The 27,909-nt window shown below is 39.2% G+C and overlaps 2 protein-coding genes across 3 annotated transcripts; both read left to right on the plus strand.

Annotated features, from left to right (window-relative positions):
- Positions 1–1,608: 1,608 nt before the first annotated feature.
- LOC147798388 (ornithine decarboxylase antizyme 1-like) lies at positions 1,609–9,210 on the plus strand. The gene is made up of 4 exons (XM_087140399.1): positions 1,609–1,932; positions 5,489–5,634; positions 6,030–6,196; positions 6,835–9,210. The coding sequence occupies exons 1-4, from the start codon at positions 1,854–1,856 to the stop codon at positions 7,025–7,027; spliced, it is 585 nt and encodes a 194-aa protein (XP_086996525.1). The 5' UTR covers positions 1,609–1,853; the 3' UTR covers positions 7,028–9,210.
- Positions 9,211–9,783: 573 nt separating this feature from the next.
- On the plus strand, positions 9,784–27,384 carry xylb (xylulokinase). Of its 2 annotated transcripts, XM_022244067.2 has the most exons (16): positions 9,784–9,906; positions 10,791–10,873; positions 11,805–11,955; positions 12,611–12,697; positions 13,153–13,281; positions 13,641–13,706; positions 13,916–13,988; positions 15,279–15,397; positions 15,636–15,717; positions 16,633–16,673; positions 17,147–17,262; positions 18,401–18,516; positions 19,628–19,798; positions 20,663–20,809; positions 22,981–23,078; positions 24,990–27,384. In XM_022244067.2, exons 1-16 carry the CDS (start codon positions 9,853–9,855, stop codon positions 25,047–25,049), a joined length of 1,593 nt encoding a protein of 530 aa, XP_022099759.1. In that variant the 5' UTR covers positions 9,784–9,852; the 3' UTR covers positions 25,050–27,384. The 2 variants fall into 2 exon arrangements, with proteins under 2 accessions (XP_022099759.1, XP_086996450.1); XM_087140324.1 differs by lacking the exons at positions 9,784–9,906; positions 10,791–10,873 and having other exon boundaries at positions 11,814–11,955; positions 13,158–13,281.
- Positions 27,385–27,909: the final 525 nt, after the last annotated feature.

Consider the following 27,909-nt stretch of genomic DNA (forward strand, 5'->3'; position numbering starts at 1 on the left):
AACCTCTTCCCCAAGAGTCAACAGGTGGCGCTATTTGGGTCTGATTTTGCACTGTTTTCTATAGGCGGGTACTTGGTTTAGTGGAACCCAATAGATAAATCTGATTCGACGCCATAACTGCGGTGGCACCGCACTCACACGCACATTTTTCAGCTAGACGTGAGAGTGCATTTGGCAAATCACGACATCATATTAGTCAAAGAGGCGTGGAACGCGCACATGCCTAGGCCTCCTGTCCACGAGCATTGCACCACCGCAGTAATGCATACGGCTTCTAATTCTGGTTGTCAGTTTTTTCCAGGACTTGTGGCATACGCCCTCTATTAGCCGTAGTAATCACCAGCCATTTTTAGAAACAGTAAGGCACGACGACATGATTCGACTGACGACGACACGACCCGACAGCACGATATGACGTTGCGACGACACGACGCGTCGGCAAGACATCAGGACGCGACAGCACGACAGCAGGACGCGACGGCCTAAGCAGCGCTATATAAAAGCCATACCATGACAGACCCGACGCGACGACGACAAGACGCGACGTCACGACGGCACGATACGACGGCAAGACGACCCGGCACGACGGGACGGCATCGAGATACAATCGTCGTGTCGTAGCGTCGGGGCGATGGGACGACGCGACGCAATTTTGGCGTCTATAGAACACCATACGCCATTGATGGCGGAAGTGGCGACAGACCCAAAAAATGCCCACGAGCCGCGTAATTGGCAAAAATGGAATTCCGTATGATCAAACCCCAAAACCAAAAAAGATACTGAAGGGAGTGACGCTCTTGAAAAGGCCGTGCAGATAAGTTATTTTACCTGACGTCTGTGTGGTTACACCATAACTTTTTAAGTTTCTCTACGGGAATTATAGATCAGATGCAATTTTTTCTCCAATTGTCCATTTGGGGTAAGCCGACTGGAACTATATTAGCTGGCTACTTTTCAAATGCAGTGATCAGTTAAAGAAGAAGGGGGCTAATTGATGGGAACAGGTTGCAGCCGACACCGTAAAGGCTCGCGCGTATTTTTTTACATAACATGCTTGGGAAAATCAAAGTTACACAATATATATCGATCACTGCCCCTTTGTTGAGGATGTTTTCGAAGCAAAGTATATAGTCTCCTCTCAAGACTGGCAACAAAACCAAACTTCTGGTATCCCCCGAGTGCAGTGTATCCAAAGGTCAAGAAAATTTCCTTGAAATATATAGAGTCCGAGATTTCCTGATTTCCTGAAATTCGACTGGTATTTCCTGAAATTCCAAGAATGCTTCATCGTGCTGTTTTGTTGTTTTCTCAGGCGAACACAAAAACACGGAGGTAAAATGTACCTACCTAGTGCCTGATTTCTGATTATGCTTTGAGGAAAAACAAAGAAAAGAAGGGAAAGATTTATTTCTCTGATGAGAATTAAACAAAAACAAAATTCCTGCAATCTCTGCATTTCCCGAAATATTGTACACTTTGGCGAAAATTTCCTGAAGGACACAGCTAACTTGATCTCACACAGGCAATGAACAGACAGACCTCTTTATAACTGTGGTTACCTTTAAAGTGACGTGACGACCAGGTACCATACTAGATAATTACGTCATTGTGGGTTGCAGTCACGCGCGCGGCCGGCCGGCCGCGGGCACGTCATCATTTATTACACAAAGCTCCGTGCAGATAGCTTGCAGCTGGGTGGTTGAAGCCGAAGAAGACTCTCTTTTACTTTTACTTATTTTTACGCTTACAAGTCACAGTTGTTTCTCTTGATCAAATAGATTTTTGGGCGATAATTTCCGTTATGGTTTTATCATTGACAAAACTGGCCAAGCTGGATCAGAACGTAAACAAGCATGAAGAAGAGACGTCGCAAAAAGGCGGAACAATGTCCCAATTCAGCAGTAAACTCTCAGCCGATGTTGCCGCCATGTTGTAAGTACCGGAGACGGACGTCGGACCCCACAGTTCTGGGGTAGCCCAGGTTGGACGACGTCTACATTGCGTTGCGACTAACGTTCAGGCATGCCAGGGTATAAAAGTCCTCCTACTGTGCTAAATTTTTTGCAACAGTTTTTCTCACATTTTTACTTGGCGAAGACAGCTAAAAATGTCGTTCACAAATGCCTTGTGTCCTGAATTCCATAAATGCTGTGTTGAAATTACCATGGAGGTAGAATCTACCTCCATGAAATTACTAAAGCATTTGTGAATGACACTTGAGCTGTCTTCGCCAGGTAAAAATGTGAGAAAAACTGTTGAAGAAAATTTTTCATAGTAGGAGGACTTTTAAACCCTGGACGTTAGTCACATTGCAATGTAGACGTCGTCCAACCTAGGCTAGTTCTGGGAATACTTGGAACCTACATGTGTAGGTCAGGCCCTAGCTTAACATGCTGAAGTTATAGGGCCAGGGCTTGGCATTTAGAGCAATTGTTTGGCATGTGCAGGTCACAATTTTGCAGTAGTTTATTAGCCATCTGAAAGTGATAACATATCCTAAAAAAAGGGATTTTATATTTGTAGACCCCATGTTTTTTTGTCATTTGAGTTTTGTAAAACCGGTCAGCATAGTTCCCCCCCCCCCAAAAAACCTATTGCCAAAATTGTAAGGTTTATACAAGCCTTGGAAATAGCTAAATACAAACTCCCGTTAACACGATTTGGCTGGTTTTATTGTACCAACTTACCCTCCCATCACAGCTATTTGTGCAGCCAAATTTCATGCATGCCTTCTTGGTGAAGTGAGATGTCAGAAGGGGAGGTTTATTCACCTTATATCCTCATCAAAATGGTGAAATTCTTGAGCATTTTGCCCATCCACACTACAGAAAATCAGCAGCATGCACTGTCAATACATGCAACTGTCGACTGTGTGATAGCTTAACTAATCGCAACACAGCTCCTGTCTTTTCCTTTTTTTTTCAATCACCCATATATGGAAGCTGCCCCCTGATTGGTCGAATTTGCTTCCATTCCAATGACCAATCATAGCCCAGCTTTCATTTGGAGAAGGCTTTGTTGGAGGCTGTTCAATGTAGTCTTGCACGTGCATCTGGGCAAAGGAACATTCTGCCATTCATTTTGTATGGGGAATTTCTTGTGTTCAGTTTTTAAATAAAAAAATTAAACTTTTTTGTTGTCTGCAGGGTCATATTTCTACTTCATAAAATCACAAAATTTGTGGTATTTTGAATAAAAAATAAATACAGGCTTTATAGTGTAGAGGCAGTATTTCAGATTTTTCCTTATTGACTACAGCACTCTTACTGCCCCTTCAAGAAGCAGAAAGGTGCAGCCATCACTGACCAATCAAAGACAAGAAATAAGACGCAGAGATGTCACGCTGAAACTGTGAGACTACATGTAGTGGCTCTGTCACTGCCAAATTTCTCCAATCTTGTGTGAAAAATCTCCAAAATTACTTTCCCATTTAAAACAATTTTTGCCAAACCTCTTTGTTGGAAAACTTCAGATTCATTCAGGTAAATAGTGCGAATACTATTACCATCATAAGAATGTACAGTGTACATGCTCTCATTTTGGTGTCATGAAATTGAGTCTGAAATTCGATACAGTGGTGTCCAGAAATTTGGCACAAATTCATCAGAGTGTTTCGTAAGGTGGCGCAAGTGAACAGATCTTGGGAAAGAGTTCCATTCGCAGACATCACTTGACACCCTGCAAGCAGATCGCATGAGACTGGTCTGAAAATGTGCATTTTTGAATTAAGTGCTTCGATATTTCCTTTGCTAAATTTGACTCTTCAGGACATGTTATGGCATTCTGATGACCAATCAGGAGAGTAGCGACTGGGTCTGTGAGCCCACAGTATCAAAAATCATGCATATGATGTGGTCATGGAGGAAGGATAGATCAAAGAAAAATTAAAGTGGAAGTCTTACAGCATGCACAATGAGGTGTGAAGTGGGCCAAGGATGACTCCAAAAACTTAATTATTGGCATGTCACCACCTAGCCCCGCACTGGACTCTTCAATGCTAACACTTAAGTGTCCCACAAAGTTAGGTCTTTGAGAAATATTCTGACACTTCAGACAGTACAGACAGAAAACAAAGGTTTAGGCTTAGTCTTTGTCTTGTGTCTGGGGAGGAGTTCTTCAGTAGGGTCCTGTTGATGAATAATTGTACACAAAAGGATTCATAATCTTCATTGCTTTTAGGGTTAGTGTTTCTCCGGGATGCATTGTACCCGTGCAGTTCCATGTAAGACTTTGATTAAGGGTGGTTCTGTACACATGCAAATGTACTGTAATTGTGTTGTTAAATTAACATTGTGTGCATCTCATGCAACGCACACGCACACTTTCCAGTTTTGGCCTTATTTGAATCGGATGACAAGGCACAGGTGCATATTAATCTGTATAAAGGTCATTTTCTTTTTTAGCGTAAATCAAGCATTCACGCTTGCTTTGCCCTTTGCCAGATAGGCATGATATAACATGTTCCATATATAACAGCACACGAGGCACTGGTAGGATGTTATCTTGTACCAAACTTTTTTTGTGGACTGGCAACTTCGGGGGATTATTGCACCACTGCAGTATTTAAACAGAAGTGGTATGATGACTATATATAGCCATGTTGTGAGTGTTTACCCAGTGAGATAAAGACTCCAAGAGGTGATCATCTACAGCTATAACTGTAGGCACAAAAAGAATAGGGGACATTTTATGTACTTTGGAAATTTGAACGCATGCACTGTCTGTACCCAGTGCTTATTTGCAGAAGTTGAAAACTGCTAGAAATGGTTCTGAAAAGGTGACGAACAGAAACATGTGTAGGACAAATTGAAATTTTTCATGTATGGTTATTCTGATAAATGATCAAGTCTATGGACAGGGAAATAGTATTCCTCATGTCCCACCTTCAAAAATTACCCCTTTCTGGTTGTTTAAGGTGGTCTTAAACTTTTGCAAATGACTGTAACATGGAGAAGAATTTGTCTCATTCTAAATCAGTTTATGACTTAAACTCGCATTCCTGGATGTTTTGAAACATGCCCGTTTCTTTTGACTGCATACACATATTTACGTTGTTTTTCTGTCTTAGAAATTTAGAAGCATCAGCATCACTTCCAAATTCAGAAATTTGTTCATCAATTAAAAGGACAGATGCTTTTCGAATATTGTCTGGTGCCTGCCATTTTATGCAAAGAACTTACAGCATGCACCATCTTCAGGCCTCTTTGGATGGCACTAGCATGCAGTTTTGTTCAACAAAACAAACTACATGTACATGTTATTCACAGTTGTGCCAGTCTCTACCTTCCTCATGTTTGCAGTGCATGCACACCATTCATTGGTCCCAGTATTTCTTGTCACATGGTCTACTATCCACCAATTAGACGATGGAGATTATGTAGGCTTTGTGTAAATTAAGCTGTTGTCAGCATCACATTTTTATGAGTTGAATAGACAACCAACTGTTTATCAATTGGTGACACAATATATGTTTTTCCTTCGCTTGTAGGGAGTCAGGCAAACATTACATATTTCAGCTTGGCCGAGAATCACAGTGGTATTCCTGATGTTCCTACGGGAAGCTGTCAAGAATTCCTGTTGGAAGATGCCATTGAAGAAAGTGACACAGATGGCTCATTTGCATCATTCTTCAAAGTAAAAACCAGTATTCATCTTTCACACTCTTGAATGATTTCTCATGACTTGAGTTTCATAATACGTTAGTTAGATTTTCTCAGCAACCAAGTGCTGAAATTTTAATCCAGCCGGTCTTATACATGTAGAAGTTATATACATGTACATGAAGCTTCTTAAAATAAAACCTTCCTTAGAAGTATGTTTGTATGTGGTCTTTGAAATCATCACGTTCCTCTGTGAGCATGACAGTAGATTAACAATGAGTGTAGTCCTTGATCGATATCAATATTACGTCTCATTTAAAATGGAAAACACTTCTGAGGAACTTCTTACATTGTAATACCTTTTAATTACATGTACTTAAATTCAGGAAAATTTTAAAGGTTTTCTTTATTGACTCCCCCTCCCTCCAGACTGATGACACTGGAGCAGGTGTCAGTGGTACAGAGGGTAAGAAATTCCTACGGTTTGTCCACCCATTGACAGACAATCGCAAGCTGGTGTGGGAAACAGCTCTTTGGAAGAATAGGCTCTACATTCAATTGCCAAATGATTTGGCAGAGCAAGGGAGTAGAGACAGGTAGGCCTGGGTTCTTTCTGTGGAATACTTGTATTGGGACAATACACGCCTGTATCACATCTGGCAGATTCATCCTTGAGCTGTCAACAGTGCCTTCTCTCTAGTGATGGTTGGAAAGGCCCATCAGCCCACTGCACAAATTTAAGCATCTCCTCATTTATGATGTATGTGCATGTCTTGTGCAACAGTTGATTTCTTATCATTCAAGTCAAGTACGTGTGTTCATATTTGTATGTTTCTCCTTAAGGTTTATAGGAACATCCAAATACAGTCAAGGAATTGGCAAAGTTAACATTAGCTTCCAATGACACGTGCTAGGTACTTATCATATGGGCTTCCCAAAAGGCACTTGTGGAAATCCCCTCAACTTTTCATTTTCTATCAGAAGAAATGCAAATGATCATATCTCCTAGACAGATAATTCATTATAGCGTGACTGCACACTACATTTGAACCAATGTATCTATTGTGATGCTATTTAAATGTGTATATATTCACATTCAATATTCAAAGAATTTACACAATAAACAAAGCTCCTTCCTTGCTGGATTTGTTCAAATCCCTATTTTACTACCACACCAAAAATTCTCTGCAGACGAATTCTGTTGAGCATTTTTATCCCCATCCATCACTTGCAGCTTAGTGGCTCTGCTGGATGCCGCAGAGGAACACCTTGGTTGCACCCAAGTCATCATCGGACTGCCCCGGGACATTATGGACCGGGCACAGCTCATCAGGACATTCAAGTTCATGGGGTTCGTGCTGCTGCCGCCGGGCCATCCTGAATCGCCGGGTTCGCCTGATTTTCTTTTCATGGCTTATGATATATAAACAGGCAGGATCAGCAGATTGGAATTTAACATACAAATCTCTACGAGCTGGTATAAGATTGCTGCATCCTGAAGCAGCACTGATGGATCAAACTTCTGGGTGAAGGTCAAGAGGAATGTAACCACATGTACAATGTTATTAGATGAATCGGGGATAAATTTGTAATTTGTGTCGCTTTGTATTGTAAAAAAGCAGCAGAGAGGGAGTGGAAATGGAGTGATTTCAAAGGAATGAGATGGGAAGTATCTTCTTGATTGAATGATCACCTGTAACATTGCACAGGCATGACTTGATTTGTTTACTTTTTTATTTTCCTGCATCCCTACATTTCTTGCTTCACCCCTCCTGAGCATCTGTTTTTCATTTTTGCTCCATTTTTAGCTGGAGCAGATTACTCTAGTTCAAACCAGCAAGAGGTACACAGGACAGTGAAATGAACACATGCACATTTTCCCTTTTCTTGTAGCGTTATGTTCTCATAATTTCACTGCATTTATACAACATGTCTGAGTTCAGTTTGAAAGCAAGCAAGTTCCTGTGAATGTTAAATACATGTAAGTGATTAATGACTCTATTGGAATAAGTGGTGCTATTCATGGCTTCATAGTAGAGTTTTGAGTCCTCTTGATTCATTTTTTCCAGCATTTTATGCACAGATTTAATTTGTGCTCCGTAATGTATCATACAGAATAGATCAGAATTAGTTTCACATAAAAAGGCTGCCAAGATGGACTAAATGCATGTTTTTTTGTGAGTGAAGGAACATTTTTCTGTGCATCATCTTGTGTTAATTTCTGTTTCACATCAATAAAACCCATACTGTAAATCAGAGAATGCACATACAAAGTCAGGTTGGCTATTAATCTTAGGATTGTTTATTGAGTAGAATTGCTTCTTGAGTAGTCACAATTTTTTTTTTCTTCTTAACTAGAATTATACATGTAGATCACAAAAATTAGTTGGTTAGCATCCATGGCCTTTAATTTTTCAGGGGTGGGTGGGAGGTTCCCTCCCTTCCTTTCTCATTTAAGAGATTCAGTCCCAAATGAAGCAGCTTATTGATGAAAATAATAATACAATTAAGTGAATCACATGCCTTTTTTAAATTTGATTTTGTTTGATTCATACATAATGACATGAAAAATGGTGGAAAAATTTACGATCACGATCATCTGCCATGTCCAAATGTACTGCGACAAAGCGCATGCAGAATGCATGATGCATTCTGCCAAGTAGAAAGAAGGGCTGCGTGCTAGAGCTATGGCTGCTTCCGATTGACGCACTCTGAAAAGTAGTCACAGCTAGCACATGGCCCTTACGTCAAACACGGCCACGCTCTGTCCTACATCCTTGGGGTTGATTCTAAGAACTGTATGGCATAGTATTGACTGGAGGAATCAAGGAGATGAGGTTATTTCCAAAGGAATGTACTGTATGTGTAAAAGGAACGTCAGGCCTGTGTGAAATAATTGGTGTGGTTTCTTGATAGCCGGCTACAGTGAACTAAACTGCGCTCCCTTGTTTTTTGACGACATTTTAAAAACATTTGCATCGAAATCATAGGTGGCGCGATCTGCACATATCACGAAGATCATTTGTGTATGATGGCTACTCTGACATGTTGTCAGGCTCTTTTTACAGTGGTTTAACAAGTGTGTCTAAAAAAAACCCAGGGGCGGGTGGTGATGCTATGGCCATATGTTTAACTGTAAATTACTGAAAATCTCAAACTTTTATGCTTGCACTGGTTATCCTGGGTCTGTACAGATTTATTATTTTAGTAAACTGATTTTGCAAATGTCCACGCATTTTTAAGTGAGTGAAATTTAAATAACTTGACAGCAAGGTCAATTTGATTGTTCCTGACCACATTTTGAGTTCCAAGACTTTGAATATTCATTGTGCCCAGTTCAAGGAACAGTGGTGTTGTACTTGGTAGTTGTATTATGTGCTTAATAGGTGTATGCTGAACAGTTTGGAAAGTGCCATTATTTGGAGCTGGTGGAAGTAGTGTCTTGAATTGATGTGCATTCTAAAAAAAGACTTTCCTCGAATTGTGAACAAATTCTGTTACTACGTTAGGTTATATTATTTGGTCTGAAATTGGTCCTGTGGGTCTACTCATTGACTTAAATGTAAGAGTTAGTTGAATAATTAAAATCAGCATTGGTAAATGTCTTCAATTAATGTGTTCAGTTTTGGATTGTTTGGTTTTGATTTGTTCATTTCTTGCAATGGTTTTGGAGGTATTTGCAAAGGGGAGGGTACGTGATGTGGATAAAAGGCTGTACAATTATGTCACTTTTCCCCAATGACTAATGTAGGCTGCATATACATGTATTTGGCTGTGTTCATAAGAACAGGCAAGTATTCGGAAGTTCTGAAGCATCACAGTATACGAGATGACCCCCTCCCCATGGTGAGTGAGGAGCATGCTTTTTTATACAGATCCGAGCTTTTGGTTTACATTAACATTAATTTGTGCTCATTTTTATGTCACACAGGCCCATTGAATTTGGATGCAATGGCCAATTGACTCGCAAAATTATTTAGAATGATTATATTAATCTAAAAGTTTCTCTTCCTATATTTTAGCAAATCTGGGCTTAGTGCTTTATTTTGTGTCGATCTTACCTCCAAGCCTACCCCCACTCCGAAATCTGTAGGTGCCATAGTACCCTGCAGCTGTTATAAATGGCCGACGAGGGCGCCCTACCGTCAGGTGGATTATGGCTGTCTTCATGTGTACTTACGTACGTCTGTGCGCGATGCGGACGGCCGGGTAGGCCTAGTATTAGTCACGCCTACCACTTTGCAGGTTCGAGATGGCGGGTTCGCTCAAAAAGCTTTTTCTCGGGTTTGACTTCAGCACTCAGCAGGTTTGTAAGATATTAAAAGACAGAATTCTTCGCCCGTGTTCAAGGATTAGTTTTGGACTAATTTCCGAATACTCCGCCACTCATAGGCCTAGTCTATGCTACAGTCTCAGTTCTAAAACTGGCCCTTCGACCTCCTCAGTGGTCAATATTAATGCCCCTTGACTTACGACGGTCAAGCCATGGAGATAGGAAAAGGTCAAACCCTACGAAACACAGTCTCTGATCATATTCGTCAAGGTCCAAAATGTTTAGCTTGCACTTGCCCCATTATAAAATATTTTAAATCGAAAAAGGAGTGATCTTGAAAACAAACCATATCACGCAAGTGACTGTAATTTCAGCCAACGTTGGAGATTCTATCTGATTAGGGCAATAGACCCCCTGTGTATGATGTCACGTTAGAAGGCATTTATTCTTCCCCCAGGCTCGAGTAAACCTTTTGTGCATTCATTATACAAAACATGTCCTCTGGGAGGGCGCTCCATGCAGGCCGTCTAATTCTCTATAGGTCATTTGACATGTTTGGAAAATGGCAGTCAAGCCCATTTTGGGCAAAATTAGTGGTCTGTAGCTCAAAACTGTAGGTCAAACAGGGTTAAAACTTGAAATTTTAGCCTTCTGGCCAAACTTAACCAATGAATAAACAAAAATCGACCAAGAAAAAAAACTACAAGGAAAACACTCAAGGGGCCGGGGAGGGGGTCGAGTTTAAAATTCCGTTCCTGGACTTGGAGAGATGTGATTTGACATGGAATGACCCCACTCAAAGGGTGAAGCTGCTTGGAGTTGAATCAAGGCTCCTGAAGGCATTATTATTTCCCAGTGTACCAGGCCTACCATGAAAATGTACTGCCATAATTTATATAAACTTTGAACTCTTTCAGATCAAAGCTATTGCAATCAATGATGCACTGCATGTTGTGCAGGAATTCTCAGTTCAGTTCGACAATGACCTCCCAGATTTCAGGTTAGTGTTTAATTACAGTCACGTTTAGTGGAGGTACTTTAAATGTCGTGCTACAAATGCATCCTGACTTCACTGCAACATTAAAGGGGAGGGGGGGAACATGTCCCCCCCTCACAAATTTCCTGTGCCCCTGGTGCCTGCCAACTGAAAAAAATGGAGGAATGGATATTGAACAAGGCTAACAAAAACACTGTTACTATACCTCGTGATTCAGGGCAGGCTTTGCATTGCGACCACCATCTCTGGAATGGACAGGTCCCTTTGTGCCGTTCTTATCCATTGAGAACAGTTTATTGTTGCAACGCGTCTCTTATGTAACTAAGCAAAAGCTTGCCCCGAATCACGAGGTTTGCAACAGTGGTTTTAGTATGGAGAATTCAAGCTGTTATGTTCACGTGAATTTAAAGAACTCAGTGTACCGGATTTTACATGCTTCTAAGTATTACAGACATGTTGAAATATCTGTTGCAAAGGTCTTCTGTAACCACCTCTCTGTGGCGTCAGAAGGTGCCACCAGAAGGCATTACTAAGGGTGAGAAAAATTTTGAAACAGATCTTTATGTCATCAACAAACCAAGTATTAATAAAGATGAATGAAGAAATTGGCTTGGACGGGATTTGAAACTGTGACCCCCTGGAATTGGAAGAAACACCAACATAGACCTGGATAGAGCACTGACAGGGTGTTCCAGAGGTCGCAGGCTCAAATTCCATTTCAGTGAATTTCAGTGTTAATCTGGATATAAGTTTTTGTTAAGAGAGTCAGGAACCAGACACCAAATTGGATATTTTGGGAAGCACATGATGACAGTTGCTTTTTTTTATAATGGTTCAGTCATCATTGCTAAGTGCATTTTACTGAGTTGTTCAATCTTGCGGATCTTTTTTTTTACATCAGCTAATAACTGAAAAGTATCTTTCATTTTCTCAGAACTCAAGGAGGTGTGCACATCCAGGCCGACCGCCTGACCATCACCTCTCCCACTATTATGTGGGTCAAGGCACTAGACTTGCTCCTTGACCGCATGAAAGCTGCAGGTTTCAACTTTTCCCAGGTCGTTGCACTGTCAGGGACGGGCCAGGTAAGCACTCTAACTTGGTTGTGAAATTTTGCAGGAGAGAGTTTTACTTAATTTTTTCATAAGAATTTGGACAGTAAGTGTGCCCTTACCCAACCAACATGTTTTAAGCAGTAAATGACCTTGGCTGTTGGAGAGCTTATAAAATTTCACATGCTTTAATATTCAAGTGAAACTTGAACAGATGACAGACAAAAGTTAACATTAAGTTTTACATTAATGCACTCTGATGATGCACTCTGACTGTAATGATGAAGGATATTGATCTTGGTCATTTTTCACTTGTGTAAATTACCAATTATGATCCACCATTTCAAAACCAGGCGTAAGGCTTCTTGACTGTTAAGTGTATCTGGAAAAAGATACCAGTAGCATATACAAACTAACAATGCAGATTCCACAGCTCTCACTACTTTTATTACCAAAGCCTTCTACAACCAAAATGTTGCTCTGTTGATCACTTTCAAGTATGAAAAAATTAACAGCGGGGAAAAAGGAATTGTCAATCAAGATTACCTAAAATCAGCTTCAGTTGGCAATAGTTGGTCACAATTATTAAGGGTGGCCGTCTTCAAGTATACACCTAAATGTAAGAGTAGCTTACTTGTAATGTTGATGCTGTTTAAATCTTGTACATGTATTATGCATTTTTTGTCAGCAACATGGCAGTGTCTATTGGAAGACTGGTGCCTCCGCAACACTGGGTAATCTACAATCCAACCAATTCCTGCACGAACAACTCAAGGTGAGCTAGCATGCATGTAGTTAAGCTATCCTGGTGAAAGTGCATTAAATTTGACTCAAATTATGTACATGTAGGTAGTGCACTAAAAAGTAAGTCATGTTGGGAAACAGTTTTTTTTAATTGCCTTCTTCATTGAAGCCCTGATTATTAGTGTATAAAACATGTTTCTTCTCAGCACATTGCAGATAGCAAACCACAGAAAAAAATGGGTATATAATTGATAAATGAATCACTAATTGTTTTCATATCTTAAAACTGTTTTTGTTCTGTTTATATTAACTATTTCCCTGCTGCAAGAATTCTTTGCTTGGGTTAAAAAGAAAAAGCTTTTTCACATTCTTTGCCTTTTTTTTGGTAACTTCTGACAATCTTCACAAGTTCAGCAGAAAGTTCCCGCATGGTGTACTGTGTTGGTTCACACAGCTGATGCCGTGCTATGACCTTCTCTGTTTCAGAACAGCTTTGCCGTGAATGACTCCCCTGTGTGGATGGATTCTAGCACCACAGTACAGTGCCGCAACCTGGAAGGGATGATGGGAGGTCCGCAGCGTGTGGCCGACATCACAGGGTCTAGGGCATACGAGGTGATTGCCGTCACTTAAAAGGCTCTGTGATCAACATGGGTTGAAATCAATTTTGTTGGAAGGGATAGAATGCAATAGAACTGTGGGCTTGCATTAGTCCCGGAGCAATTTTGAAAGTATCTTGAAAATATCACAGGAAAAGATTAAACGTAAAAGAAATAGATATATGTATTCATAATTACTTTTGTTTATCATTTAAATTTCACCGTGCATAAACATGACTTTAAATGTAACAAGGATAGTAAAACTTGTGAACTTTAAAGAGTGCACCATGAAGTCTGCCAACCCCTAAAGACACTAATTGACTTGAGACTCCAAAGCAGTTCAGAAATGTTTGGGTTTTTCTGTATTTTCACCAGCGCTTCACTGGAAACCAGATTGCAAAAATCTACCAACATAATCAAGCAGTGTATCATGCCTGCGAGGTAGGTGTTGAAATCAAAATTGAAACCAAACTTTTAAGCCTGTGGCTGCGTCTTGTAATTGCCTGCAATTGGATTACCTGTGAAAATTGACATGCTTTGGGTTTACAGTCTTGGGTTACAATCTTGCCTGCTGTCAGATTTGTAAACTTTCAGATGCTGTTGAGAACCTTCCCTGACTTTCATTCTTTGAAATGATTTTTCCTTCACAGAGAATCTCTTTGGTTAGTAGTTTTGCAGCCACTTTGTTCCTTGGCAGCTATGCACCAATAGACTACAGCGATGGTAAGAGCTTGGCTGATGGAAGACAAAAACTTAAAGGATCCAGGAAATGAATTTTTCTTAGAATCACTTTTTGTGTATCTCTACTCTTCTTCCATATATGAAGACTGTTTGACATCTTTTTTGAGTTACGTGAACTGAACGGTGCACTTTTTCAAACGTTAAAAATTGACCAAGCATTTCTGGACAAGTGAGGGTGCTTTTGCTTTGATGTAAATCCAAGAAGACATGGTTCAGGTTGCATGTTTTCATGTTCAAATTGTGAACCCCAAATTTCCTATCTGGGAACATTTCTATGTAAAGGATTTTTGCTGGATCATTGCCATATACTTACACAGCAGTAAATTGCCAAAGAAAATAAAATCTGCCATAGCAGTGGTTAAAAAAATCTAGAAATTTTCTGTTTACAAATCAGTGCAACATTGAAATTTAGGCCGTGTCTGAAACGGGCTTCCGGAGCTACAACTATGTCTATTGTCTACGCGTCTCGACGCATTTCCAATGGAGTGGAGACCTAGACCTAGCTCTAGACAAGATATTTGGATGCAGCCTTAGTGCCTTGGATGACTTCACAGTTCTGATCATGAATATGCAAATAGCATTAGCATAGAAACAAAAAAAAATCAAAATATGGGTTAAAATTGCAAAACAAAAATTTAAAATGAGGTTACTAGAAACCCAAAGATGCAATTTCAAGGGTTTTAGTAATATTTATAAGAATATTTTTATTTCCTGGTTCCTTTAAATCTGTAGATGAGATTTACAGTATTTGTAAGAGTATAGGGTAATTCCAGAAATTAGGATCTTTTTTTGTGTCCCAGTCACATCTGGCATATGATTTTGCAAGTTCAGAACACATTTTCTAATTTTCAGTAGTGATGAATTTATGTAAATTACCTTCCACACAAATAGTAATAGTCTGAAATCAATCCCGATGATATTTTCATGTCAAACAACAAAGGTCAGATGTAACAGGGACACAAAAAAGTATTTCCTCCATGCCTTGCAGTTCTGCACCTGTGTTCTATCCATATTTGCCTATTTCATGTATTCACATTGCTTTGGTCCGGCATCTCAGATGTTGAATTTTCCCGATTTCATTGTCAGTTTTGCTAGAAGTTCTATAAATGCTGTAACTCCATGAGGTCCTGAAGGGATGGAGTTGTTTTAACATACTACATGTAGAAAGAGGGTATCAGTCTCCACACTGTCAACCCACATTCTGGCCACCGTGGCTCTCCTCAAAGCATCAGGCAAGGTTTGTCATTTGCGTTTCTCTTATTTTCCTCTCAGGGTCAGGGATGAACCTCCTTGATATAAGAAGTAAGGGCTGGTGTCCACAAGCCCTGGACGCCTGCGCACCGAACCTAGCTAATCTCCTGGGTCCACCTGTGCCATCTTCAACAAATCTTGTAAGCGCTCTTGTGTGCTTGTTTGTAAAATTCCACTTTCATCAGATCACCGTAACCATGATTGCAGGCATTCATGACTTTCTTCCAGCTTCTCTCTTGTTGTTATAAAGTAGTTTCATGTATGACCAGATTTTAAAAATTTCAAAGGGCCAGAACTATCAATGTTTAATGTTTAATGCATCTGTGCATATAAATCTCACATTTCAACCTTCACAAACCTTTTCGTTTTATTTTAAAGGGTGGAATATCTTCTTACTTTGTTGACCGATATGGCTTCTCTGCTGAGTGTCAGGTGGTGGCATTCACAGGAGACAATCCAGGTAGGGTACTGTCTTCAAAAAAATGCACTTCCAGTCTTTGAAATTTTGGAACATATCCTCGTCACAAATTAAGCACATAATTCTAGGACAATTGGAGGGCCTTGGGAAGGGAGCGTAAAGATGAGGGTTAAAGTTTGCCTCAGATTTTACTTTCTTGAAGACATTCCTTGTATTCTTTACCTTTTTAGTAATTATAAATAACAGCGTTCAAAACTCAGATTATAATTTCTTTTATTGTCTAACCATTAGGGCTGTGTCGAATATCCAAATAACCGAATATTCAATCGATTATCGAATATTTAAATATTATTTTCTGAATTTGAATACTTGAATGCAAAATTCACAAAAGGAAGGGAAGATTGTCTTTTGTTTTAAATGAGAAAAACTGTACAATGGAGGCTTGTTTCAAACAGATTCAAATGAAAAGCAACAGAAATCTTACGATTCAAAAAGTAAATGATTTATTAAACAATTTAAAAGGAATAGAAATTATCAACAGGGCAGGAAGTCTTGTTCATCTCTTAAATCTTGCTAAATCATGGCTGGAGATACTCCTAGATGTGAGAAGCTATTATATTGATTATTATGTAGAATTGTGTGCGTTACTGCTGCTGATTTTGTATATGGTTTGTTCATCAACAATCTGGCGGTCGGTATGACTAATATTCAGCTGTTCCATGTAATTGAAGGTCGAATATTCAAATCGTGAATTATTCCACTTGACTCTGCCCTACCAACTATATTGAGCAATTTTATTAAAATGTTCTTTTCTATAAATCACTTTAGTTTCACCTGCTGTTATTTTTTTGGGGGGGGCAATGGAGTTGGGGAATTACTGAATGCTTTCATTTTTTGAAGGCTTGTATCTTTCACAGTCACTTCTAAGGCATTATGGTACTTTCCCTCTTTTTCCAGCATCGCTGGCTGGAATGGCTTTGAAGGAAGGAGATATTGCTGTAAGTTTTGTTTTACAGTGTAGAAGCCAGTTCATTCTTGGTGAGAAAATTCACAGAAATGTGACATTGATGTTTGAATGGTGATATTTTGCAAATGTGGAACAGATTTTAACTCTAGCGGATTTTGCTGTGAATGTCTTCCTCACTTCAAATTTACTTCACTTTCATGTTTGCCATAAGTATGAACTGATTGAGTGCTTCAGTCAAGTGTCTTAAACCTTTCAGTTGTAATTGCTAGCAAGGTCATTCTAGAATTTGAGAGAGGTGAATTGAGTTTTTCCTCATTTGATGTCATAGTAGGTGCTCCTCTATGAACAGAAAAAATCAGTAACTTTCTTTCTTCAGACTTGGTGGAAGAATTGCATTCGTCATAATTGTAAATGATATAATAAATTCGATCGAGCACTCCATTGTTGCGTAAAAGTATGAACAAAATTGCTGTACACGTAATGGCATTTGTGCTTGACTTGCAGGTAAGTCTGGGGACCAGTGACACCTTATTCCTGTGGCTGAAAGCACCACGCCCTGCCCTGGAGGGCCACATTTTTGTCAACCCCGTCGATGTGCAGGCATACATGGCTTTACTTTGGTAAGTGGATTCCTTGCCATCAGGCTACTGCTGTTGTGTCATTTTGCTTTAGTGCACCTGTTGCTCTGGTTTTACTATTGCAGCAACCATTCTACTTACTCCACTTATGCCACATTTTATCGCGTAAGTTGCGCAACACATTAAGACCAATGTCACAAAAGTCCGCGACTTATGCAACAAATTATGGCGGAACTTACGTGGTCATTTTAGGTGGCTTATGTGGCACCAAACAAAGCAAAATTGAATGATTTTTTAGTTTATTGTGTTTGGTTAAGCCTCATCATTGCTGAACTTAACAAGGCTTATACGAGAAACGTACAAATTTGTTGTAGAAGGTAATGAAAAACTTGTTTGGCTGTGAGAGAACTGCGAGATTTGCTGTCCAGTTCTGACGAAGGAGTAAGTGGAGGTGATTCAGTAACTGTTTGATGACTGTTGTTACATTGGAAAGGAACAGCCGTCGTAAAAGCTGTTTTTGTCCTCATCCTAGAAATTTAATATCATTAAAATGTCGCGCTGCTACTCAACTATTCATGAAGTCGAACGTATGTTGTGCAGCTATGGCAGAAATTTGTGGCACAACGTTTTTGCATGGTTCAAAGTTATGCCACATTTCGTGAAATTGGCTGCTGGTAATGGTGTAACTTTTACTGTTGCTTTTTGTGTGGGTTTTTTTTCAACCATAACCCTAACATATAAAATCAGCATGTTAGACATTAAATCTATTAATCGTCTCTGGCTTGATGATACATGAAATGTGCATGGGCAACAAAGATGGACAAAATATGCATTTTTGGGTTTGAGGTGCACTGTTAAAACTTTCGTTTTGTTACAAAATAGTCATTTAAAAAACTGTTTTAGAACTTTTAAATATTTTTCAACAATATCATTCAGATGAAATTCTGTTCATCTGATGATGTTGCTATCTGCAGTGTAGCTATGTGTCCTTAGAAGTGAGTTCAGTCATGTCAATGGATATTTGTGGCTGGCATGTTTGGTTGTAGTATGTCCTAGCTTTAATATACTGACCTCTATGTTCGTGTGAAAGCAGGACAAACTTAAAACGAGAAGATATGACGCTTTTGAACTGCAGTAGCAAAGTTTCCTGTCTTTGAAGTGTTTGCTTCATTTCTTGCAGCTTTAAAAATGGCTCTCTAACCCGCGAGCGAATCCGGAATGAGTGTAGCATGGGATCGTGGGAAACTTTCAATCGTCTCCTTGAGTCCACTCCACCTGGCAATAATGGCAATATAGGTGAGCATCATAGCTTGCAAGATGGAGATTGTTTTGGTACTATTAAGTGTAGTATACCTGTGGTTTTTTGGCGAGCTGCGAAGCAAATGTGTGCCTATGTAATAACGATTTCTGTCTTCTGTCCGTCCGTCCGTCGGGCGGGCGAGCGGGCCGTCCGGCAGTCCTCAAATGTTAAAGTTTTTTCTTGTTGGTACATAGGTGTTACAATGTGCCATTGAGTGCTTGTTGTTTCCTCTTGGAATATAATAGTCTCATATGGCATTTATGCTTTGAAGCATAGATTATGAATTTAATGAAAAAATTCTAAAAGTTGAATGTTAATGTTTTGGGTTGTATTGTGTACTTACCCTGTAGTTCATACATGTATACATACCTACATGTGTACATGTATACATTTCCACTGAGCACTCCTGTAATGTACGTGTACATGTATAGACGGTGTTTAGATACATACCGGTACATTGTACAAATGTACAAGTACACTGTATGTGGGAAAAATGTAACGGATGGGGGGCCTAGTGAACAAAATGCCATTGCATTTTCATTAGCCCTAACAGTCCCAAATCCTCTGATTTCAATATGATTTTACATACATCCTCGGGGTTAGGGTTAATTGACCCCTCCAACTGAAAAGGCACATTTATTTCCAAATACAGGAGAGACAGCAGCCTGATGCAAAACACAGGCGATTGACAATGCAGTGCACCACCATGAGGTTGCTGGGACAAGGCCTTATCCCAGTGCATTGCGGGGAAATGGTTGGCAAAATTCTATTTGCTGTTTGGCTGCGTTGTGTGTGTATTGTGGGGGGGAGGTTCTGAATGTTTCTCTTGGTTGAAGATTAGACAGTGTTTTTGTGCATCGCTGTTAATTAATCAAGATGGTGTTTTTTGTGAGGCAGGAGTCGTGATCAATTTAAACTTTCCTCATGTTGTCCTCTGACATTCGTCAAATGCAATCGCGGTGAGTCAGCCATGTTTTTGTCAACCATAAACTTGGGAAATGGCCTCTCTCTAGTAACCTCTTTCTTGAATGCTACAGAAAAGTTCAAATCATTAAAATGGCCAGAGAATGCAGAGACACACTACGCAGCTTGATGTTGCATTTTCAGGTATTTACTTTGATGTGCAAGAGATTACCCCATCAGCAGTTGGCGTCTACCGTTACAATGCCAACAACGACCAAGTGGAAGGTTTCCAACCAGCCGTGGAAGTCCGAGCCTTGTTGGAGTCTCAGTTTCTGGCCAAGAGACTCCATGCCGAGAACCTCGGCTATCTTGTTGGTAAGGATGACTGTTGCTTATTGTGCAGTGAACTGGCAAATTTTTTTGTTTTGTTTTGCCATTTGGAAAATGTTGACAAGTGTACAGGCTCCTATGGGCTTCGCATGCAGGTGCAACTTGTTCCATGAAAATTTTGCTTCTTGAGCTTTGAATGCTCAAAAATGAACAGTCTTGCTGAGCAAAAGCATTAAGAAGCATTTGACCTAGCCTCTTCAACTTCAACAGCAGATGACACATGTTAGGATGACACATGTTAGGCCATCTTTTAATTGTGAATATTCCTTCCAGACAGACCGTAAAGAGAGCTTGTCGCAATTAATACGGAATACATGTATCTTAATTTATTCCTTTCATTTCTGTCAAAATCTCACTAGGTCCAGTGCAAGGTATGTGAAATTCAAGTTACTGTTACCGTTGCTTTTATTTCATGTGTTCTTTGTGCTGTGTTGTGATCATGACGGGCACGGAAATGAGTGGATTTTGTTTTTGTTAACTGAGACAGTTTAACCTTGTCAGATGCTGGTGTATTAAGTTTGGTTTCAAGACATGCCAATCCCCCTTCCTGGGGCAATCTAATGTCACTTTGCCTGTGTGTGTAGGACGGAAATTTTTCCAACCCAGATCAACATTTACATGTATGTTAGCAATTAATGTATTTACCCTTTCTGTGACAGTTATGGATTGTGGATAGATTTTGGAGTAGTTACACATACCTTGCTGTGACCTACCCACTCACAGTAACACAAAATGTGAGCATCCCAAGTTAATGTGTGATGTTGTAAATGGTATAGAGGCACTTTCATTTTGCATGTCAATTCAGTTGTAGTGAGCTTACAGCGCTTGTTTCAATGGCTGTGTTTTTAGAGCAAGGATCTCGGGTTTTAGCCACTGGCGGTGCATCGTCCAACAGGGCCATCCTTCAGGTGCTGTCTGACATCTTTGGGGCTCCAGTGTACGTCCTGGATGTTGCCAACTCAGCTTGCCTAGGATGTGCATACCGAGCTAAACATGGTATTAGAGAAATCCAATCAGTCCAGGAAATACTGCAGACATTACGCTTGTATTATGTAATCTCTGCCCAGGTATTGTTAATGGCAGCACTTGTATGTGGGTAATTCCAGAAATCAGGGGTCCATTTTTTTTGGGTGTCCCTGTCACATCTGACATATGATTTTGTAAGTTCAGAACACTTTTTCTAATTTCCAAAAGTGATGAATTAATGCTAGTTACCTGCCAAACAAATAGCAGTAGTTTGAAATCAATTCAGGTGATATTCCCGTGCCAAATAACAAAGGTCTGATGTAACAGGGACACCAAAATGTCACACTTTGGAGCCCTAACTTCTAGAATTACCCTTGTCCCGAATGCATTCAACAAGAACCTTATGATAGGACCCATTTAAGTCAAAGGTTCCAAGGTGCATTTACAGTCCACTATATACCATTTGTGCATTATGATTGTTTGATTTTTTCAAAATCTAAAGATGGGTGCTGAACAACTGAATCTGATGATGTTTTAGCCCAGTAATACTGTATGTTCTGAGAAAAACAATATTCTAGGATCTCAATTTCTAATCAAAATGTTTTGATTCATGTATTGAATTGTGTCAGAATTCAGTGTCCATTCTCATCCGGCCAGCTGTAGCTGTGCAATGTTGCACACTGAACCAATTAATTATGTTACTTGCCTGCGCGTGTGCTTGCCCTTATTAGAAACAAAAGGCAATTTCTTGAGATGCATCATTGAATAAGACCTTTTTTTGTTATTCTCTTCAAAATGACAGCTTTCTGGAAAGAATGATTTCACAGGGAGTTTAGTCCCATAACCATCTTTAAACCAATTACTTGTACGGTTTTAACAATAACTTTGTCACTTTACTTCTGGGGTAGCTGCAAATGATGGACTGTATCGGTAAGAGTGAACAGTAGGGCACCAAAAGTTAATGCTTAGCACTGGAGTAGGGCAAGGAGTGCAGCACAGAATTAGGGTTGAATACTCGCTTGTCCACCACAGATAGCCCAGCTATGGTGTGATGTTCGTAAATGCTCAAGTTCTCTTTGTTGGGACGTGCTGATATCCCGAACACTGCTTAGCCTGAGATATCGTGGAACAAGATCAGAAGCTAAGAAACATTACCCAGGGTAGATATATGTGTGTGTTGCATCTTTTCATACAGAGGTGAAAGGCTTGAAAAAAATCAGCAGAAAAAACCCTTTCTATGGTGGATCTGCCTGCATTGAGTGAAAATAACCTGTGGCTGTCAAGTCATTACTGACTTTTTTGGGTGAAGGTTATTGGAGCTTAAAACTGCAATGCTCCTGTACATTTCTGTTATACTTAACATTACTGTACTTTTAGGAGAAAAATTGTTGCCAGTATGTTGGATTCTGTTTAGTAGGCAGTTTGATATTTGAAAAAGTACATGATTATGGTGGAGCAAGTTTAATAGGATAGGGGTGACAATTCAGGTTGTTTATCACAAAAAATTCAGTTATTCTGGGGTTGCTAAGGCTCTCAAAGTAACACTTAAGAAAGGGGATATGGTGATTGTCTTCAAAAGTTTCTAGCGCCGTCAAGCTTTTGAACTTTTTGTCCAATCAATAGATCCCATCAATGTATCAAAACTATAATGACAAGACATCTTCCTTGCACAGCCATACAAAGACCCATTCTTATGTGTAAAGTAATTATTGCTGTCAGCTATGGTAGAGCATGGGTTGACCATGCTGAACCTATTATTATAGAAAATCAAACTGCGTGTAGTATTTTTGGAGGTTAAAACTCTAAAAGAGACAGGCTCTCCCCCTACCTTTTTTCTGATGTTGTAGCAGTACTATTTTTTCACATGCTGAGCCTTTAGCAGTTTTTCAGTAATATCTTGTAGTCATTTTGACTCCTATTTTGTGTAAATCAACCAAATTGTTCTCATACACTGCCCTTTTCAGAGACACAACAGCCAAAAATGTATACATACCCACTGGTGTGCTTGATGCATGTTTGATAATGTGTTCCCTTTGAACTTCAAACAACAACTTTTGTATTCGATGAAAGGTTTTTTATTTGTTTTCCATATTACAATTTAAAACCAGTGGTTTGTCGTCACATTCCCTTTCATACAAATTTTTCTGGCCTGCCAGTTTTGGATGAGATGATTTTGTTGATGATGGTATTTTTGCTCTTAGGTTTCCATGGTGATAAAGTTGTATCATTTGAAGATGTTGTTCATGCATCGCCAGCAGAGTACAAGTTAGCAGCCATGCCTAATCCAGGTGCCAAAGAGGTGAGTAAACTATTCAATTCACTGCTTTAATGCAATGCAACGATAATAAGGTACTTGACTAGTACGCCTGAAGCACCCTTGAGGAAATGCTCTTAACACCTGTCAAAGCCGATTTGAGTGGAGCTTTCCATCTGTCACCTAACAAAATGATTCTTTCCACTACACAAATGTGGAACGTCATTTGTTCCATACAGTGCCTCAGGAAATCCTTGTGTCACCTAAATGAGTCCTTGCATACTCAGAAAGTATCTGAAGTTTCTCGTGACTGAGCTCCGGAACCTTCATTTCTTAGCAGAACAAAGTTTCTGTTTTTGCAGCATGAGCAGGATAGTGAGTGTAGATGAGGAATACAGTGATGTTTGATCAGTGATCCCCCAATCAGATGACAGGGATTTATTCAGGCATTGTGCAATAAGGGAATAAATGTGTGCTTGGCTGGTCTTAAATGTGTGCTTAAGACTGGCTCAGGAGACTGGACGCGACTAATGCCCCAGCCGCAGGAGAGGGCATTATCAGCGTTCAGTCTCCTGGGCCTGTCTTACCGGCAAAGCACACATGTATTCCCATTCATACATGTAAATACCTTTTTAGTCAGAGAGTCAAAAGAAGTCAATGTATGATGGATTATCAATGATTTTGTTCCAGAACTTTACTTTCGTTTTCCCCAATGCAAATTTTCCATTTGGTGTGCACGTGTGATGTGTATGCACACAGACACTTGACCAATCAAGGTTTGATTAAACTGTCTTGTATCCAGGTGCCAGTGCATGATTTACACGGTGGGCATTATCATTTCTCAGCGGGCACTATCAAATCTTAATACATGGTCAATATGCACATTGTTGAATAGGCAGACTGTCTGAGGAATTTATGAATGATGATTTTTGCACGTGCTGAATGTCCGATTTGACTTTACAAAAGTAGCGAAGGATTGTGCTCTGCCTCAACTTGATGGACAGACTATCAAGTGACTGATGCTCTTTGCAATCAAAGCAGTATGAAATTTCGGAACGATGTCAAGAGAAGGCTCGTTAGCTTGATTTGTTATTGTCACTGAGAGTGAATTTTTTTGAGTGCAATGGTAAGAATCATTTCATGAGATAACAGATGAAATGTTCAATTTCAAGGGGCAAAGCCGAGTGGAATGGAACATTTTATGTGTCTGTGAAATTATATGTACCATTGTACAAATGTGAAATGTTTATTATTTGTTTTATACAACACTTGCAGAAATCCTCTTCTATTAGGAAAGAAGTTGGTTCCACTCACATATGAACATCTGTCATTTGTGTGCGATTACCACGCACTTGGTAGTATTATGCCATGTTAGACTGGCTTCCGTCCCAACATTATTTTCCTCTGCCTTACTGAGGAAGAGATATATGAAATGGGAGGGGGAAGGGGGCGGAACCAGTCAAGTGAAATGAAGTTCTGTAGGGTCTGCCCTTTTGATGTCACGGTTGTGTTTTTCCTATAAGTAGCGAAAACTATGGCTGGCTGTCGGTACAAAAGTAAAAAAATAATTCACAAAGTATTAAAAAGCCCATTCAGCTTTCAGAATACTAGATAATAATACCCGTACTAATACTGTAGACACTAAATGAAAATTCAACACTATTTAAACTTAATGGGACAAATGGTCATTTTGAACGAATTTAAAGTAAAATAAAAAACCAAACAAAAGGTGCTATTTCTGCAGACTTCGGCCACCCATACAAGTTGTAGGCAAAGGGAGAGTGGTCTTTTCAACAGGGACCTTTGAATAGCAAGAATAATTCAGTGGCATGTGATTAACAACCCCCAAATAAGATGATGGGGATGTATTCAGGGAATGTATAAAGTTTGCCATTAAAGCTATATTGGTGAAAAAATGCTTTGTCAGATTTAGGTACTGTTTGGTTTGCTTTGCAGGTCTATGACAACCTTTTGGTGAGGTACAAACTATTGGAAGAGAGGATCACTCAACATTAATTTTTAGTTTGCTGAGACTGTCTGTGATTGACACTGTGCCAAAAATAATTCTAAATTGCTCTTCATTACACTGTACACAGTCTTCTCAGATACCTGTATTTGGTCATAAGCAGCTGAGCAGACTTTAATTCAGGGGTTTTGTTTATTTTCTTCTACTGATGATCCCATTCCAGGCAAAAATCTTTTATTTTTGAGTCTTGACAAGGCCCTGGTATGCACAGGGTTGATAACATTGAATAATGTTGTACACTGCCACTTTTTTATTTTGGAAATTATTAAAATATGGAATTGCTGGACTCTGGGTTTTTTTGTCCATTTTTGATCTGGTTTGAATTATATGGTCAAATTGTCACAAGAATGCAGATGGTACAAACCTTTTTAAAGTCACTTGCCTCCAAATTCCCTGACAAGTATTTCCCAAACTTTCTAAGGCATATCTTGCTGGTGGCTTCGTTAAAATATTTTATACAAGGCTTGTTTGCATTTTGTGGGGTATAGACTCATCTTTTGTCTTGTATTCCAAGGATTTTCATGTTATAATGTTGCAATAAATACAGTGTGCTTAAAATTGGAGGAATAGATCTCTTGGAGTGTATTGATGAGGTGTGAGAAAGGAACCAAGTGTATATCTGGACAGAGTTTCATCTGGCAATAGCGAAGATTGATTACATGTAACTGTAACAATCCTCAATCCTCCGTTTTCAGTATGATTTTACATACACCGTAGGGGGTTAGGGGTAATCCATGAGGTGCATGAAAAACTGTATATTAATCAGAGGATCGAGTACTGACAGGGTTGCAAAATTGCCTGTCTTCTTTTTTTGGCCAGATTTTTCAAGTTCATTCATGGCTGGGTCTGAATTATTTGCCTTTGCTTGGAATAACGTGGTGCTCCAGTATGCATTTTTTCAGAAATCTGTTTCCATTTTAAGCAGTATTTTGTCAATAAAATTTAGATTTATTTGCAAGAATTACAGAGTTAAATGTAAAGAGGGTAAGGGGTTGTAAATTTCGTGTAAGTAAAAGCTACCGGTACCTGTCTGAAACAATTTTGGCCTGTCCTTGAGACAGGTAAGCATGTACATGTACACTTGTTTACAGTCACACATACATGTACATTGAGATACTGCATCTTGAACGTGAGTTTGTGAAATATTTATATTTATACAGAAGTGCATAATGCATCACTCAAATTTCACTAGAGAAAAAGATCTGCATGGAAATGGATGTAAACCTCACTCACAGAGATCAGCTACTCAAATTAATGAAGCATGCAGTAGAAGCTTGATGTCAGATGGAGAAGCATGTACCGGTATGCCAGTATGCGTCTCACTCATTTTGGGGGGCATTTATTGATACCTTCAACTGTCAGCCATTGTAAATGTTGGAATCAGAAGTTGAGTTATTTTTCCTCTGAAAATGATGAAGAATGAAATGTGAAAAAAAGAGAAAATAGTAAAAACAACCTTTACTGGAAAGAACTGCCGATCAGGGCTGTAATTGATACTTGAAATTTCCATCACCACTACGTAAATGTGACTTCTTGTTTCTACTACTAAAGTGGCTATCCATAAGGTAGTCTAAAAATATCTGTGAATTGTTTATTCCAAAACCTAAACAGCTCATGAGGAAATTGAAGACCAAAAAAGTGAGATCATCAATCCTTTCTGGCAGTCGTTAAACATATCGTGTGGAACGAAGCGATTTGTGTGCAGTTTATGTACTACTGCCCTATTGTTTAGATTTTATCTAGAGTATTGCTTTTAGAAAAAGGCTTCAAAATGCAGAATTTGGAAACCTTGATAATTCTAGTGCTCCCTTTATGGATAATTTGGATATGTTTAATTTATCACACGATCATTTACTGATGTATTCACAAAAATATTCGTACATATAATTCCCTGAAAAATGAATGTGTATTATTGAATATGCATGTATTGAAAGTGATGAATAAGTGTTTTGTTTAATTTAAAACTACTGTTCAGCTACATTTGGTTGGATTCCATGTGTGAAATGCAGTTGCTTGTTTGTTTCACAACCTCAGAATTAGAATCATTGTGACGTCATAAATACATCCGATATTGATAAGCACAAAACAAATTGGTGCTAAATGTACATTTTGTAATAAGATTCTATAATAATGATTATAAATTCTGGACAATCCAAGGCTATGGTTTGTTGCTGATTTATGGTGGGATTTCAAAGTTTTGTTCACGCATGGTGACATTATATTTTAGTGTTTAGACTCACTGACATTATTGAAGAAAAGCTTATCGGTGAGACTGAATAACATGACCCCTATGATGTTGGAAAAAAGCCATGGTTTAAAAATTGATACAGTCGAGCCTTCAATGCCAATTTATTCTGAAAGAAGCTATGTTCAGAAGTCTGTGAAGGGTCCCTCTCTTTATGAGATTGCTTATAATTATATATAAGGATTATGATGAACACAGGTTGAATGGAATCAAGCTACGTGTAAGGAACAAGTAGGGACTTCATGATGAAAACTAAGACTTTGTTGAGAGATGAGATAATGGCTTTTCCCTTGTGAATGACAGCATGTGGATAGGGAATGACCAAGCACAGTCCTATGCAAACACACTGATGTTAAAAGATGCACTCAGGTAAGTGAGTAACTTAGTCCTTTCAGCTGTTTTGTTCTGTGAAAAAGTCATTACTGAGGACTTTATATAGCATAAACGGATGTTTATTTTAATGTATAATGTATGAGGGATAATGATCTGTGTCTTTAAAATCTCACTACTGTTGGAGACAGAGGGAACCTATTATGGCCTTTCCCTAAAATTGTATATAGATATACCCAGAGTTATTTTTTTCTAGGTTCAATTTTTCTTGAGAC

This window comes from Acanthaster planci, linkage group LG08 (genome assembly GCF_054643075.1).
Source record: "Acanthaster planci isolate LZ-2023a linkage group LG08, COTS_SCS, whole genome shotgun sequence".
Lineage (NCBI taxonomy): Eukaryota > Metazoa > Echinodermata > Asteroidea > Valvatida > Acanthasteridae > Acanthaster > Acanthaster planci.

What these genes read in the sequence shown, in the direction of transcription:
- LOC147798388 (XM_087140399.1), top strand. Translation starts at nt 1,854, where the DNA reads ATGAAGAAGAGACGTCGCAAAAAGGCGGAACAATGTCCCAATTCAGCA. An exon ending in GCCGATGTTGCCGCCATGTT is followed by an intron (nt 1,933 to 5,488) that starts GTAAGTACCGGA and finishes CTTCGCTTGTAG; the next exon opens with GGAGTCAGGCAAACATTACA. An exon ending in GAGCAAGGGAGTAGAGACAG is followed by an intron (nt 6,197 to 6,834) that starts GTAGGCCTGGGT and finishes CATCACTTGCAG; the next exon opens with CTTAGTGGCTCTGCTGGATG.
- xylb (XM_022244067.2), top strand. Translation starts at nt 9,853, where the DNA reads ATGGCGGGTTCGCTCAAAAAGCTTTTTCTCGGGTTTGACTTCAGCACT. An exon ending in AATGACCTCCCAGATTTCAG is followed by an intron (nt 10,874 to 11,804) that starts GTTAGTGTTTAA and finishes TCATTTTCTCAG; the next exon opens with AACTCAAGGAGGTGTGCACA. An exon ending in TGCCATCTTCAACAAATCTT is followed by an intron (nt 15,398 to 15,635) that starts GTAAGCGCTCTT and finishes TTTATTTTAAAG; the next exon opens with GGTGGAATATCTTCTTACTT.